Genomic DNA, 16,388 nt, shown 5'->3' on the forward strand with positions numbered 1-16,388 from the left:
TATTCACACATGCATGTTCCTCACCTGATTACTTGCCACTTGCTGGGTGGTAGCAGATGTATGAACTGACACTCCTTCACACCTATGTATTTGAGATGATGAAAAGTGATGGAAGTCATTTCTCTGGTATATGAAGTCTCTCATTCACACACCCATTTTCATTCGAGCGGTCACTCCATGTCCTAAGAAAATAGCAGCTATACACAATCTATGTGAAGCATGGCTGGGATCTATGCTAGTGTAGTTGTTTCTAAAACTTGGTTGGGGCCAGGACTGGCACGGTCCCTAGTGACACACTGCTCTGAAAAATTGACGACGAATGTTGTTCCACTTTCCTTATGATCCTTACCATCAAGACCCCACACATGGGAGGTAATTGGAACTATTAGGAATGATTAAAAGAAGGGTGGATCTAAGAAAACCACACATACACTAGCTGCAAATAGCCTTTTCATTACTTATAGCACTAAATCAGACTGAAGAGTCAATCTGGTTATCATGGAACAATGTCAAGTGCCATTTAATGACACCTCAAAAAAGGCACATAGGTGCCTTGGAAAAATTCTATCACAAGGCATACTTCAAGAACTCATGTTGGGGGACACCATTCTTTGAAGCATACCTAAGACAGGGCACACCTCTCTTGGATACCTAACTTAGCACAATCCTATTCATGTCCATTAACAGATCTGTTTTGGGGAGGATGACTGCGGCTACAGGAAAGAGGGTGTGTGTGTGGTTTGTGGAAGAGAATGGGACTTACTTCTAACTAGACAGGCATATAATTGCATTGACAGACATCTTGGAAGAGGCTGTTGTCCTCCTTTTTGAGATAGGAGGGAATGTTGTTTTAAAGCAGAGCCCTTATGACATACCCATGGATTACCTAAAAGAAGATTTTTCTTTTCAGAATTCTTGTAATTTATATATATATATATGCAGATTTAAGCAGATTTGCAGTGCAAACATATACCAAGCTACTCAGAAGCAAGCCTTATAGTACTGAACGGAGCTTACTCTCAGTTAAGTGTGCGTATGTTCATACTTACCAGTAAATGTCACTGAACTCAACACAGTGTATTTATAATCTCATAATATACTTTGACTAAGAATTCAATTGGTGACAACCCTAATCAAAACATTTCTATGATTTGATTCCCAAAGTATCAGTTTTATTCATCATAAACAAGTTCTTAATATTATTTAACTATTGTACATTTTGAGTTGTAGCATAAATCCATTTTAGCAGGTGTTTGGGATGCAAGTTAAAACCAAACCAGCCTCAATATATTAAATGCATGCATTCTTATTAAGTCTAAACTTTTTAAGAGGGCATTTTTTTCCTGAATCATCAGGATATATAATCTGGAAATCATATGTTGTGTGTGTATCTATTTCTAATCCATATCTATAAATAAAATGGGGGTGGAGTGCATGTGAATATGCATAAGCAGCTAAACATACAACTTTTAAAATGCCTCTCTTGTTATGAGTTTCTCCAGAGGCCTACTGTCTTCTGACAGCAAAAGATAAAGCTGGCTAATACAAATGAGTCACTGTTCCCTTGAAATAAGATGATTCAATTCCTATGGACTTGAATAATTAACTGTTGGCTTATTCTAAAAGATGCATCAGTAAACAGTAACAGAAAGCATAAGCCTCATCATGTTTGCTCTCTTTGTTGTATATATTACCATGGGGGAAATGATACACACACACACCCCTACTTCTAATGTGTGGCATGTTACTTCTGGGGTAGTTTGTCCACCTTTGGTTCTCACCCTGAACTCAGCTGTCACCTGTGGTTCCTAAAGGCTGTCAGCATGTTACAGTGGCCACACCCTGAGAACAGTTTCAGCTGGCCAGCTAAACCAGGTGAGGGTAGCTGATGAGTCTCAAGCCCTCAGTGAGTTAAGGACATCCCCTGCATGTGAAGCAGGCTCCGGTGGCTTGAATGGATGAGACCAATAGCAGGTCCAAAGGTCAAGAAAGCAGTTTCTACGCGTGCAGGAGAGGCAAGAGAGGGACAGATAGGGCTTGTCAACCTGGGAAGGTAGCCCACCTAGGAGAAAGAAAACTTTGATCCTAAACCACCGCTGCCTTTCAGGGTATCTTCAAGAGAAGAAAAGGCTAAGGAGTAAACCCAACACAAATCTGGAGCAGAGTCCCTAAGACGGTGGGATGATGCCTTGTATGCCTCCTTATGGCAACTCCTGCAGCCAAGCTGCTGCCAAAGGTATAGCTATGCTTTTCTTTGGACCACATCAGTCAGACCAAGATGGGGGTCTTGTTGTCTGGGCAGCCCAGGACCTCCATACTCGCAGTCCTGGCTTGCACCCTGGGGAGACCACTCAGTGCTGCTAACACAGCAGTTTGACTTCATTCATTGTGTCTCGAGACAGATGGATGCCAACAGCATACACATCCAGATAAATTGCAATATTTAAAAAAATAATGAAGGGCATGTATGCCATATAATATCCATTACTGTGGAAAAATCCAATTGGCTGTATACCTGGTCTCCACCACCATCGTTCAGCCCGGACACTGAGATCCTCCTCTAAGGGTCTTCTGGTGGTTCCCTCACTACAAGAAGCGAAGTTACAGGTAACCAGGCTGCCCTGTGGAACACCCTCCCTTCAGATGTCAAGAAGATAAAGAATTACATAACTTTTTATGTTTGATGTTTTACTATGTTTTATATGTGCTGTAAGCCACCCAGAGTGGCTGGGGAAAGCCAGCCAGATGGATGGGGTATCAAGAAGAAGGAGGAGGAGGAGGAGGAGGAGGAGTTAATGCTAATAATAATAATAATAATAATAATAATAATAATAATAATATATTTGATGCCTATATCCATACTTTATTATGCACAATGATTCAAGTGCTGGAAATAAGGGACACTTCAGTCATTATATTTTGGGGGGTATATACCTAATGTTTTTAAAGTGCACAACAACAAATGTCCATTTGCAAACATATGTACCGTGATGCAGGTACTCTAATCAAGAAACGATGACTGGCAACCATTCCCTGTTGAGTGTATGCTTGATGGCAAATCATGCATCTTGGTAATGTGTGAAATACACAGGTGAAATGTACACCACCGCTGTAAATTAAATATAATTGTATAAGACAATCATTCCCAATGTGAGTATTTTAATCTACAGCTCCTATTATGCCTAGCCATTGATCATGCTGGCTGAGACTGATGGGAGTTGGTGTCCAAAACATTTGGAAGGCCCCACTTTGGAGCAGGCCAGTATGAAGAAATAACTTCCTAATATAGTAGTCATTTCATGTTGAGCATTTCCTGAGATTTGAACAGGAGCCGGATAATAATTACTATGCCAAACTTACTAGTTAGAAAATTTAAGTGCAGCATACTTGCAAGGAAATGGAAAACCAATATAGTGTAGTGATTAGAGTGTCTGTGGAGATCAGATCCCCGCTCAGCCTCAAAGGTCACCATGGGTCCTTCAGACATTTACTCTCTCCAAATCTAATCTACCTTACAGGATTGTTGTGAGGATAAACTGAGATAGCCTAGATCTATGTACACCACCCTGAGCTGATAGGAAGAAATGTGGGATACAGATGTGGTTAAAAATAAGAATGCACTCGGCCATGGTTAGGCTGGGATTGTGTGGTGATATGATTAAAGTTAGTGAGACTGTAATCCTTATCTGGGTGTAGCTACATTATGTTTGTCTACTCCAAAGTAGGGAAAGATAATTCACAGAAATCAATGAGACCTATTCAAGTGTGGCCTGTGGGTCATTCTCTTAAAGGAAAACTGCTGCAAGTATCTGGGAAGAAGAGTGAACCAACTCTCTACAACATAATATGAAATTTGATACTGTTGTCAGTACAATTCCCCAGTGAGAAGGATAAATTGTGGTCAAGACCTGGACAGGTTAACTAGTGGTCATCCCTTCTGGTGGTACCTTTTATATACAAAAAGAGGTCAACACGATTGGAGAAGAAATTTGAAACCTAATACCAGCCATGAAACAAGACATCTGTTGGACTCTTATTTGTTTCTTTTTAAATGGGCTTTAATTGAAAGCTCAGTGAAAAATGCAGGTTACAGTCTTTGTGGTATCAATAGCTTATAGCAACATCTGAACCGTGATGCATCTAAATTATGTTTGTTCACTTTCTAATTTTAATTGTTTAAGAGCAATACATTATTAGATATATATTTATAGACATATATACACCACTTCAAACAATTAATCGTAAATAATAACCCCTAAACCCTGAAATAATATATTTCCTCACATTGGGCATTTATTTTTGCACATATAATTGTAAATGAGAAGACGTTCAAGTCACTTAAGAGCTATTTGTGTAGCTTAAGAGCCATATGTTAATGGAAATTCTGGACCAGCCTCTTCTTGAGTTCAACTTTAACTTTATTTTACACATTTTGCTAGCCATATAACCAGCATGGCTGCATGTTAAACAAATCCTAAACATTTACAATGATACTGACTTTACTTTGTGTGAGGATCTGTATCTCAAAGTGGAATATTTAACATTAAAAAGCTGAAATTTAAACCAGCTTCAAAATACAAAAAAACAAACATACATTTTCTCTACATTAATGCTGTTTGTGTTAAAACAAGTTAACTTCAATGCAAGATTTTCATTTTCAGTATAGAAAAATATCAGTTCCTCTAACTTTACCAGTTTTAGTAGCAAAGCTAGTGATCTTGCAGATCGTACACACTCTCATAGTCTCTCTCTCATAGTCTCCTATGGGAAGGGAAAGTCCAATGCAACATATTGTTTGAGCTTCCTTAGAAGACTGCAAGTATACCAGCACTTCTTTCTATTGCCCTTCATCAAGGCAATAGGGGAGGAGAAAGAGAGTCTCCAATAGCAAGACGATGGGGTTGGTTAAAAACCAAGTCATTGGGGTGCAAAAAATATTGTGCTCAGTGGTGGCTGGCACCTAAATATGGGAGTCAGATGACTCACATCGTGGCTGCTTAGGAAGACAAGAAGCATCTCTCATTTAAATGTTGCTCCTGCCTAAGGCACATTCAATTACAGTGGTACCTCGGGTTACATACGCTTCAGGTTACAGACTCCGCTAACCCAGAAATATTACCTAGGGTTAAGAACTTAGCTTCAGGATGAGAACAGAAATTGTGCTCCGGCGGCGCGGCAGCAGCAGGAGGCCCAATTAGCTAAAGTGGTGCTTCAGGTTAAGAACAGTTTCAGGTTAAGAACGGACCTCCGGAATGAATTAAGTACTTAACCCGAGGTATCACTGTACCAGTCTGCATAACACATATGACTATACCACTGTATAGGGTTCTCTCCACTTGAACAGGAATCTTGAAAAATGAAGGTTCCCGATCAGACATAGAGAAGCCTATTCATATATACTTATATGCTCATCGGTTCTGTGCAGACTTTAAACTGAGCATGCACAGGTTGTGGAAAGGCGTTGTGCAGTCCTGGCCTCTCCCATATACATCTATTTATTGACTTTCTGAAACCAGCCACACTGGTCCCTTTGTTTTCCCTCTCTTCAGAGTAAACTATTGTGGGAACTGCACAAGCCTATGTGAATTGTGGGGCTCTGGTGTACATCAAGGTGTGCATCCAACCCCCAGCTGAATTGCATGTGCATAGAAGAAACTACTAGAGCACCCACAACTCTGAGGAATGCAAAGAAGAAACTACTAGAGCACCCACAACTCTGAGGAATGCAAGCAAGATATTGGAATGGTTGATTCACAGAACGATATAAAATTATCCCATTTGGGCAGTACAAAGATTACTAAAATTGACTCAATATTTGTACAGGACTGCATCAGTATTTTGAAACGTCAGTGTTTGCAGTAAGCACACAGTATACATGGAACAGACTTTCAAACATACCAATCATTTATATATGAGCATGACAAAGCACTAGCTTGCACTTGCAAATTTCAAGTAAGAAATAAAAAGTACAAAACCTTTTAAGGAAAGAACAAATATACATAGCTAAAGTCTATCGTAATATTTAAAGTATAACATAGTCAACTTGTAATTCTATAATAATGTTACAAATCAAGGTTTTGGAATAGGAAGGTTCAAAATTCCAAGCAGAGGCCTATACTGAACATTATCCTACAGTTTAGTTAACTTGTCTCAACCGCATTATGAAGGCATCTGAGATTTCCTAAAGATTCGACAGACAATGGTTGAAATGTTTGCAGTAGTTCATAGGGTCCATCTGGTTTGTACAGACAGTGTGAAACATCTAAAGCGTAAGTTGAAGTTTAGTCATGTTCCTGTTGTGCATATTATGATGACGGACCAATTCATCAGACCGAGCAAATTTTTTTTGACAGCTGGGCCACCGACAACTGAAAGGCTTTTCACCTGTCAACAAAACACAGAGTTATTAAACTGTCACAGGATGAATTTTTATCATCTAGGCCCATCCCTTCTTTGCATATAGAAAATGTCAATAGAAGAGTGTCCCTAACTTTTAAGTATATGGTGCTCCATCAAGGTCTTTGGAATCTAGCCTAGTGATTTCAAAGGGAGATGGATTGTGCTTTTAGCTTCTATTACTTTTCATTAAAAAATATTAATTATGTTTCCATCATTCTCTGCCTCCAAAAAAGCTCAGAGTGCCTTATTTATGCCTCCAACAGATCTTCCATTCAGGCAATGCTCAGGAGTAGATCTAGTTTGCTTCAGCAGGATAGCTGCTTCATCCTCCTATATATCATACTCTGGGCAATAGCTTCTATTATTATTTTCAATGGGAAATGAACATTCAGAATCTATACAGAACTGAGACTTATGGAATAATATTCTCCTGTTATCATGTAGTTTAAAGCAGTTATTTGTTTTTGGTTTGTTTACAGATTTATATGCCCTTATGGGGAAATGCTCACAAGGCAGCTTACAGATAATTACCATTAAACAATAAAAACAAAAATCAACAATAATCTTTAAGAAGTGCCACTCACTTTTAAACAAAGGAATGGTCAACTTCTACTCTTGGCTAAGCCAGTTTCAGCTTCCTTTTCACATTAGAAGGCAGCCATCCCAACCCCACCAACTTTCAGCAATGAACACAATAGTATGATAACACAACAGTACTGAAGAGGCAACCGACCTCAAAAGAATAGATCAGCACAAAAGTGGCATAACTAGTACTCTCTGCACTGCAGTTTTCAGAAGCGGACTACGTTCTATGTTAATGGTGTATTTGAACCTCATCAGAGGCAAACTTTGGTAATATGGTTCCCTAAGCGAGGACAAAAACTGCCGCCGCCACCCTCTATTTCTGATATTTCACAATAATTACTTTTGGTTCAGTGGCTTTTTATGGATCTTAAAGGGTATGCTTATAAATATTGGTTCTTTCAAATTACTATTATTATTTAGTGCCCCTCGCCTCAGTTCCCTGTGCAGAAAAACCGCCTGCAGCACCCTAAATCTGACACTAATCTCATGCAGCACCAAGGCCACAATTCAGATCAGCACTTTAGCACAAGGGAGTAGGGTTTAACTCTTCCTCTGGCGGCAATCCTGCGCTGCTGAAAACTGCCCGTACCTGAAGCTGCAACTTGCCTCCAGAGCTGCAGAAAATGGCAGCTTTGGGGACAAACAGAAGCTATGTATTGCGGGATATGATTTTTTACAAGAAAATGGGGCAGGGGGAAAGCTAAATCTCCTCTTCTGCCAAGCTGTGGTCCTGACAGAGATATACAAAGAGGGGGATTGATTATTTGCAGTGGCAACACCACTCTAAACTTCTAAGAATTTTTTGTAGATGACCCATTAATGAAAGCAGCAGATAATTTTTACATTCCTTTCAAAATATGATCATACAGTCTCCAGCTTCAGTGCAGTTCTCACTATTTTTCAAATACTTAATGTTCAGGTGAAGGCACACGAAGCTTCATAGGATGGACTAAGCAGGATCACTTGTTTAGCACATCTCCATATAGCACCAAAAGAAAAGTGCCGATATCACCTAGAAAAGCTCTAAACCTTTCAGCATTTGTTTATATTTTGCACCCTTATTTGAGTTTTACTTTTCCACCATGTGATAGTGATAACTCTAACCCATGCCTCTTATGACATTCACTAATTTCCTGGAACTACCATACACATTTAAAACATAGCAAAATCAATTCAGGTAAAATAAATTTAAAAATATAAATGGGAATAAAAGTATACGCACTTGTTTTACCTGTATGAGTCCTGGTGTGAGTCTTCAGGTGGTCAGATCTGGAGAACTTTCTCTGACAGGTTTTACACTGGAAGGGTTTCACACCTAAATAGATAAAAGAAGTCTAGTCCCATGTTCCAATACCTTTTCAGAGAAGTGAGGGACACCAGTTGCTTATGACCTCCAAACTATGGATTTTTGCTTTGCGTTTGTTGTTTAATAGTTACCAAAATTAATCTTTCTCTTTGCACATGCCTACACATCCCAAAGGTCATTAATCAGGCTTCTCAACTTCATAACCCTTCTTCAACCCTCTTTCACCAGTTAGTGCTTTCACAGTGCCTTTGTTCCTGGCAAAGCAGGTAAGGATGAACTCCCTACCAGATTTGTAACTTGAAAAGTAGCAAATGAGGAACATCCTCTGGTGCTGGGGCATTATTTCATTTAAATTTGAAATTTACTTTTGTTCAATATTCTACATATTTTCCTAACACGTTAAAAAAAAGGTCCATCAATTATGTGCTTTAACCTAGGAAATTTACTTTCTATATCCACAAAATGATATGCTAACCAACAAAAGAGCTAACCAACCATAAAGCTAAGCACAATATTCCATGTCCTTCATCACCAAGCCTAAAGTTTTAATATTTGTTAACAAAATGTTTGATGCCCACAAAAAAAAATGTTTAACGGTGTATTTCCCCTAGCAGAAAGCACTTCCACAAACCAATGCATTTTCTTTTCTTTTATTCACTCCCTACCTGGTTAAGTTCCCCCATCCCTTCCAAAAAGCTGCTCCTGAGGGTTTGGAGACTTCTGGGATAGTATGGAATATGGCATGGAGTGCTGAAGTAAATTGGAGAAACTGGATGGCACACTACCCATTGAAGCAAGGGTACTTAACCTTTTTTGTCTGAGGGATACATTCATCCTTGACCAACCTGGGGAGAGGGGCACATGCCACATGTGGGTAGCTACATACCTAGGCTCTCTTGCGCCCTTTGCAAGGAGCTGTATCAGCACCTATCCACCCATCCATCCCTTGCACCCTTGGTAGGAGATACATTGGTTCCTCCAAAGCCGGGAGAGACCATGGACCAGAAACTCAAAAAGTTTACTTTTTGTTGCCTTCTGCACTCCTCCAGTGATTTCCTCCATGGCCATCTCCATTGTGTCTGCTCCACCTCCCCACATCCTCCTCCTCCATCGGTTCACCTCCCTCCCTCCCCGCACTGCTTTCCCTTCTGCGTCCTTCTTCCTCCCTCCCTCCCTTTTTCCTCCTTCTGCAACTCTCACCCACTCTCTTTAGCTTTCTTCCCTCCAAGCCCTGCTGGGTGCTCCACTCAAACTTCTAATAGTACCCCCAGCCAATTGGGTTGGGGCCCCTGCAGAGATGTTGTGATGGTCCACACCAGTGACCAAATTCTTCTGCCAAGGTGCTCAGAGGAGCCTGCGTGTCTCACCTGGCCATCCGGAGTAGTGGAAGTCCTGCCCAGGGAGCATGCAGATGGGCAGGTGGGCTTTTAGTCACTCCAAGACACTTTTTGCACCTCCCTGGGCCTGCGCCCTTGGGAGGGGCCAACCTGAGTAACCCCCAGGTATGCCCCTGCTTGTGGGTGTAATTGAAAGTTGGTGTGGCTGCCCCGCACTCTCACTTGCAAATGCACAGGGCACATCCCCCTGTAGATTAGCTGGGGGGATTATTGCCCCCTTCCTACTTATCACATGATTGTTCTGATGACTGAGGAGGGGCTGGATTGTATCACCATCAAGAATGTTGGGCTGGACAGAGGCAGTTAAACTTCACCATCCACCACATCACTGTTTCTTTCTTAATTTTTCTTTCTGGCACAACACAAAATATGTGGGGTCTTTGGGGTCCCCCAAAATTTGCTTGGTGACTGCATCAAGCCCCCAAATCTATGGCTAGTGATGCCTCCACTAAGCCAAAGGCACTACTGGGTACAACCCTATATATGTTAACTCCAGAGATTCCAAAATTTGGTACAGAATGTTCTGCATTAGCAAATGTTCTCATTATTTCTTAAAACAAACATATAAAATGCTCAGGATTATTGCCCATTCACAGGACCATTGGGATAGGACTATCCTAAGTATGATTTGATTTTCAAACCAATCCAATCAAAGCGCTGCTACTTCCACATCATTCTGGCCAAACAAATTTGAACCATAACTTCACCTCTACTAACTCTTAAAAGAGTGTGTGTGCATGTTTACTAACTGGGAAATGGAGAGAACAGAAGGGGGGGTCCTTACTTTTTCTAACTGATGAGATGATTTTTCTAACTGGTGAGAAGGCAGCTTCAGTGTAGCTATGTTAAGAGTACTGCACCAGATGTTCTGTATTGTGCTCCTGACAGTGTACTGCTCTGAGCAGCTGAAAATGGTGCCAAATGGAAATGGTTCCTAGAACCAGCCTTTGAAATTGAGGGCTTCAGGGCAGCTGAAAGTTAACAATGTACAGTGCCATGAAAAGTGCATCTTGCACAAAATTCACTCCTGATGGCCACAGTAAGCGCACCCAGTGTCAGGTGATTGGCAGCTGGATGTTTGGGCTGACAAATGCCACCTCATGAACCAAACTAGCCTGTTGGATCAAATTAGACTGGCAGCTCACAGGTTCCTACTTTCTTCAAAAATACGCCCCAGGATTTTAAATTGGGCTCAGGTGGAAATAGGCAACCAATACTGGTCTTCCAAAATAGGTGTAATATAAATTGCTCTGGCTGTACCCATTAAAAACCTAGTAGTCATGTTTTGTCATGTTTAATTCAGCATAGTAGTCCAGCTTGGAGGTTACCAGCGCATGGATCACTGTGGCTAGGCTATCTCTGTACAGGAACAGTCACAGCTGAAGAAGCAGCCATCTCTGATGAAAGGTCTCTCTGACTTTTGCATAGCTTGCATGTGACCTACTACACAAAGGCACGAGTCACACCCATTGAGCCACCCACTTTTGTGCCTGGCCGTCCCCACCACTGGCATGTGTCCCCCAGAAGATTGCCTGTCAGGAAGCATGATCCTTGATCTGATGAAGTTTCCCCATCCCTGTTGTCAAGAAAACCAAGGAAGCAAAATAGCAATATTATCTGCTGCTTTGTTTGAAATACTGAGACACAAACAAGAGGCTTTTCACAACTGATTTAACAATTCCAGAATAAAGACATCAAAATCATCAGGCATTCAGTTTGCATTAATAATATATTATAAATTATGCATGTAAATAAAATGTATAAATGCATGTAACGGCTCTCCAAATAACTATGTTTCTACTTAGTGAAGTTTGCATAAGCCCTTTCACCGGATTATTCATCAGGATCACCTGTATCAATGGACAACATATTTGTTCTTTGCATCTTAAAAACAATTGGATTCTCCTGCATCTAACAATATGTACCAAAAGCACAAATCGTTTTGCTTCTCCTCAAAACAGAAGTGATAGTGTTGCTAGCTATGCCACAATTTTAATGATACATGAAAATATCCACTGCATATGTTCAATAAACTGCTTTTTTGCCGTTTAAATTTGAATGTATCCAAACAATTGATGACACGTGAGCCCATAATCCTGAATTACAGGGGCAAGGAGGAGAGAAAGGAATTAGAATTCAAGTTTTCATACTCTAGGTTATGGAAACTGCAAACTGCTACAAATTTCAAAAGCCAAGGCATGCAACAAACCTGTATGTCGTCTTTGGTGTCGTTTGAGTTGATCTGAACGAGAAAATCTTCGTTCACAGTCCTTAAAGTCACACTGATACGGTTTTTCACCTTAGGGAGAACAAGTTTCATTTGAAAAAGGTGAATTAAGTTGGAAAATAAAAGCCCATACGAACACACTAGAACAATTTTCAATCACATACACATTTAAAGCAGGTGAATATATCTGTGTTGTAGCAGGGGTGCTTTATATAAGTCATTTTCAAGGAAAATCTCTGCATGGAAAGAATTGGGTATGCAGTCACATCTGAACTGTGGCAAAGCAGTTTATTTTGCTACCAGTATATGGATACGACAACTTATGTATACTGCAGTTACCCCATCTGGGTACTTAATGCAAAGTAAGTTAAAATTCCTTTAGGAATGATAATCCTGAAACAGATGTTTGTCAGATTCTGTCAGTTTTCTGCCATCAGAAATCAGTTTAAAAGCTGTTCTGACAACCTTGTAGATTTAAAGTACCAAGGGTGGGATTTTCCAAACCAACCCCGGCAGCAGAAGACTTGCACGAGGACTTTCGATTGCATAATGGGGCTTTCAGTGGGCTGGATCCAAGCGAAGCATGAATGAAGGTCCATTGAATGGTGGGGAGAAGGTGACTTCTTCCAGTTCACCCTTTTGCCTGCAGTAGGCCTTTGAGCCCCCTTAAATCTGCTCGGAGGAAGAGGGAACCTTCCAAATGAGAGTGAGAGGTGTTACTGGAGACAGCAGTGTAAGGGGGAATCACATTGAACAGGAGCTTCTGTGGATTCATAGCCCATTCCATGACCAGGACTCTTGTTACTTCTTAATTGCATCTTATGTTTTGAGACTATTCAGTCACTGTCTACCAAAGTCGCAGGTGGGCCCATGCTTTGTTTTGATTTTGGTTTATTTTATTTTTTATTTTTGGAGAAGGTCAACATGTACTGGAAGTGATTAATAATTCAAGATCACAAGGGGCAATTTACCAAAAATAACTAAGGATAAAGTTACATAAATAATATGCTTATTTTCTTCCAACATTAATAGATTGTGAGACCATAACATTTGTTGGAAGAAAGGCCATGCCTTCATCTTGCCCCAAAATTGTCCTATCTGTGATTTTGATTTTGTTCTCTAGATCTAGTAAAATATGTCAACTTTGCCATAAGGGCATCCTCCTGAATTCTTCTATGGGTGCTTCATTGCTCAATCTCCATTTCTCAGCATAAAGAATTGTAGCTGCGACTGGCAAGTAAGAAACCATGTCTAATAGAACCTTCCAAATGATTTAGCAATTTTTTAAAAAAAATACTGGGGTTTCGATTCATATGAGATTTTAGTAGGGCTTTCTATAGAGGCCAGATAAACATCCAGAGTGGTGGCAGTCTTTGTTCTGACCCTTTGCGGGCAAAAGGCTTAGGAAATAACTCTATACATGCCTCACTCTGTCACAATAAGTCATTTCATACAAGTTTTCTTGAGGCAGAAATGCCATGTGCTTATACTTGTAATGTCCCAACTTTTCAATATTTTGATGGCAAAGAAGGAAAACAGCATACAAAAAAATTTGCATTTGAAGCAAAACAGGCAAATGTGCATTGGTAAGATATTTATAGTCAATGGTCAATTCAGATGTTCAGAAACAGAGGAATGCATATGAACCTGTCTTATTGAGTCAGAACATGGGTGCATCTAGCACAGTTTATTCATTTTGTTGCTTTTATATCCCATCCATCCTCCCAAAGGAGCCCAGGGGAGCAAACACCTCTGTGGTTATTTTTTTTAAAGAAGATTAAAAATAAAATGAAAACATATTATACTCATTTTTAAAAGGAATAAAAAAATCTAAAAACAATAAAGCACAATAAAACATATGAATCAGATTTAAGAGCAGGTGTAACACAATCTTGTGTCTGGATTGGCCTGCCAAAGCTGACATTTTCAGCAGGCATCTAAAAGGGTAATGATGGTGACTGCCTAATATCAATAGGCAGGGAGTTCCAAAGTTCAGGTGCTGCCACGCTAAAGGACTAAAGGTAAAGGTACCCCTGCCCGTACGGGCCAGTCTTGACAGACTCTGGGGTTGTGCGCCCATCTCACTTAAGAGGCCAGGGGCCAGCGCTGTCCGGAGACACTTCCGGGTCACGTGGCCAGCGTGACGAAGCTGCTCTGGCGAGCCAGAGCCGCACACGGAAACGCCATTTACCTTCCCGCTAGTAAGCGGTCCCTATTTATCTACTTGCACCCGGGAGTGCTTTCGAACTGCTAGGTTGGCAGGCGCTGGGACCGAGCAACGGGAGCACACCCCGCCGCGGGGATTCGAACCGCCGACCTTTCGATCGGCAAGCCCTAGGCGCTGAGGCTTTTACCCACAGCGCCACCCGCGTCCCTAAAGGACTAGCTTGTTACAAATGCAAAGCAGACTTCCTCTGAGTGACAGTGAGTTTCAGGCTGGGTTCCCCTGCATCCCTTTCATCTTCTAGAGATGCTAGTGATTTGGCTTGGAACCTTGTTCATGCAAAGCATATGCTCTGACCACACAGCTAAGAATCCTGCATAGTGGCATGCATTTCTACATTTCTTCAGGACTAATAAACACTGAATCAGTTCTAGTTTATTCAAGATGCTATATGAGTCTTTTGTAAACTAGGTTTATTCCTATTAAAAAGAGTTGTTTTTGCTAGCATGCCATAAAGCAACTGCTTTGAAACATCGTTATGTCTTTTCCAAATGACAAGCGACATCACCCATATTAACTGCTCTTTCACATTTACACTGAAAGCAAGGAGTTCAATATCTAAACGTTTCTGTTGGATATCTGTAAGAGAATCTTTATAGCTTCCTGTGGAAGTCACCCAAAGGAGTTTACTGGCTTTTAAAACCCAAAATGGGTTGTTTCCACGTCCATTCAGATTAATTTATTTATTCAAAAAGTTATATTTGTCACATGTGTTTAAAACGGTTCCTTTTAAATCTGGCCACAAGGTCTCCCGTAGGAATTGCTGTGCCTTAAAACTGATTGTGAGGAAGGCTGAAGCCTTGGCAGATTTAAGGCAGAGAATGCTGGTGGAACACAATGCACTGAGCAGATTGTAGTCTCCAAAGTTCAGTGCAAACGCAGTTCTAAAGCATGAGCATTTGAGCAGCATGAAGTGATACATTTCACACTGCTTCCACATTGCAAACAAAGGTCTTCTGTTATTATCAGGCTTACTGGAACTGTTATATCTTTCTCAAGTTAAGCTACAGCAACCATCTGCTACAGACCTCTGCTGTCATTCATCTATGTGTGGGAATGTTTTCAAACAGAATATGTCGTTTACCGTTTTCAGTATCTTACTATCTTCACATGTCTCTGCATTTCCGAATAGAAACTTTCATCATTGTAGGAAATCACATTAGATTTTGATGTAAAACATGCATGAAGCCACTTATGTAATCAAGAAAGTTTCAATAACCCAGGGACCTCATCACACTTTATGAGTTGTATCCAACTAGGCCATACTCAAAGTAGATCCATTATGCTCAATCCATTAAAATCCATTAAAATCAATTGACCTCCACTAGTTTCAGTGGATCTACTCTTGAGCAATGCTTTTTCTGGGGGTATGCAGGGGTATACATACCCCTAAACATTTTGTGAATCTTTGTACTGTATTTATTTTTGAACTATAAAATGGTGTTTTCTTGAGACAAAATGAGAGTACAGTATCCCTAAATATTTTAATAGGAAAAAAGCACTGTTCTTGAGTATGACTTAGTCAGATGCGACCCTATATGCCTAAGATGTTTCAAGTTTACACCCATAAATACAAACATGGGTGTCATACAGTTCCCTTGTCAGGAATTATATGCTGAATAGCAAACCATGTACAATGTGTGAATGGCTTTTGGCATTGTTACAAATCTTATAGCTTCTGTGTGTTCGTCTTGAGCTATCGCTACTATTATCTGATATTTATTCAGTGTAAGAAGTATGCTAGGTCCCAAGCACTTTGTTGAATGATAACATGGGGCATCTTGTTATGCTTCCGATGCAGTTTGTGTCCTGAAATAAGGGTTAAGAATTTAGGACAGTGCTATGGGAGTTGCCCTGTGGTGTCCTGCAAGGTTACATATTGTGCCCCGTGCTTTGTAACACCTATATGAAGCCCCTGGGAGCTGTCATTAGGAGATTTGGAGTGAAGTGTCATTATGCAGAAATGACGGGGGCCTTTTGCTTGCAGAGTATGTGCTCTGCCACTGGGCTACTGCCCTCCTCCCTATAATTAGCTACCTATGAATTTCTAGTAAACATCAGGATTGATTCAGACACATGCTGAGATATGAGATGCCAGAAGCACACTTTCCAACACAGATTGGGCTCATAGAAAGCACCTGCTCAGCAGCACACAAGGGGACTAGATGAGCAACATCTGACCTACTGAAAGCCATAGATTAAGGGTGACCACCACATATCTATCCATAATGCAGACTGCTGCTACTGTGC

General features: G+C 40.6%; 1 protein-coding gene and 1 long non-coding RNA gene across 4 annotated transcripts in view; both read right to left on the reverse strand.

Moving 5' to 3' along the window:
* Positions 1 to 4,910: 4,910 nt before the first annotated feature.
* LOC144327978 (uncharacterized) overlaps positions 4,911 to 16,388 on the reverse strand; it is a 78,013-nt gene continuing 66,535 nt past the window's right edge. Inside the window, exon 2 of the long non-coding RNA XR_013393165.1 lies at positions 4,911 to 5,067. This is a non-coding gene — a long non-coding RNA (uncharacterized LOC144327978). The remainder of the gene's footprint in view (positions 5,068 to 16,388) is intronic.
* The window catches only part of WT1 (WT1 transcription factor), a 51,962-nt gene continuing 40,484 nt past the window's right edge, over positions 4,911 to 16,388 (reverse strand). For 2 of the 3 annotated variants that reach the window (XM_077929989.1, XM_077929993.1), the window contains 3 exons: positions 11,897 to 11,986; positions 8,207 to 8,299; positions 4,911 to 6,384 (listed from right to left, as the gene is read on the reverse strand). In XM_077929989.1, the coding sequence (XP_077786115.1) occupies positions 6,263 to 6,384; positions 8,207 to 8,299; positions 11,897 to 11,986 (305 nt within the window). In that variant the 3' untranslated portion in view covers positions 4,911 to 6,262. The remainder of the gene's footprint in view (positions 6,385 to 8,206; positions 8,300 to 11,896; positions 11,987 to 16,388) is intronic. The other variant, XM_077929987.1, reaches the window with a different exon arrangement.

Source organism: Podarcis muralis, chromosome 1 (genome assembly GCF_964188315.1).
Source record: "Podarcis muralis chromosome 1, rPodMur119.hap1.1, whole genome shotgun sequence".
Lineage (NCBI taxonomy): Eukaryota > Metazoa > Chordata > Lepidosauria > Squamata > Lacertidae > Podarcis > Podarcis muralis.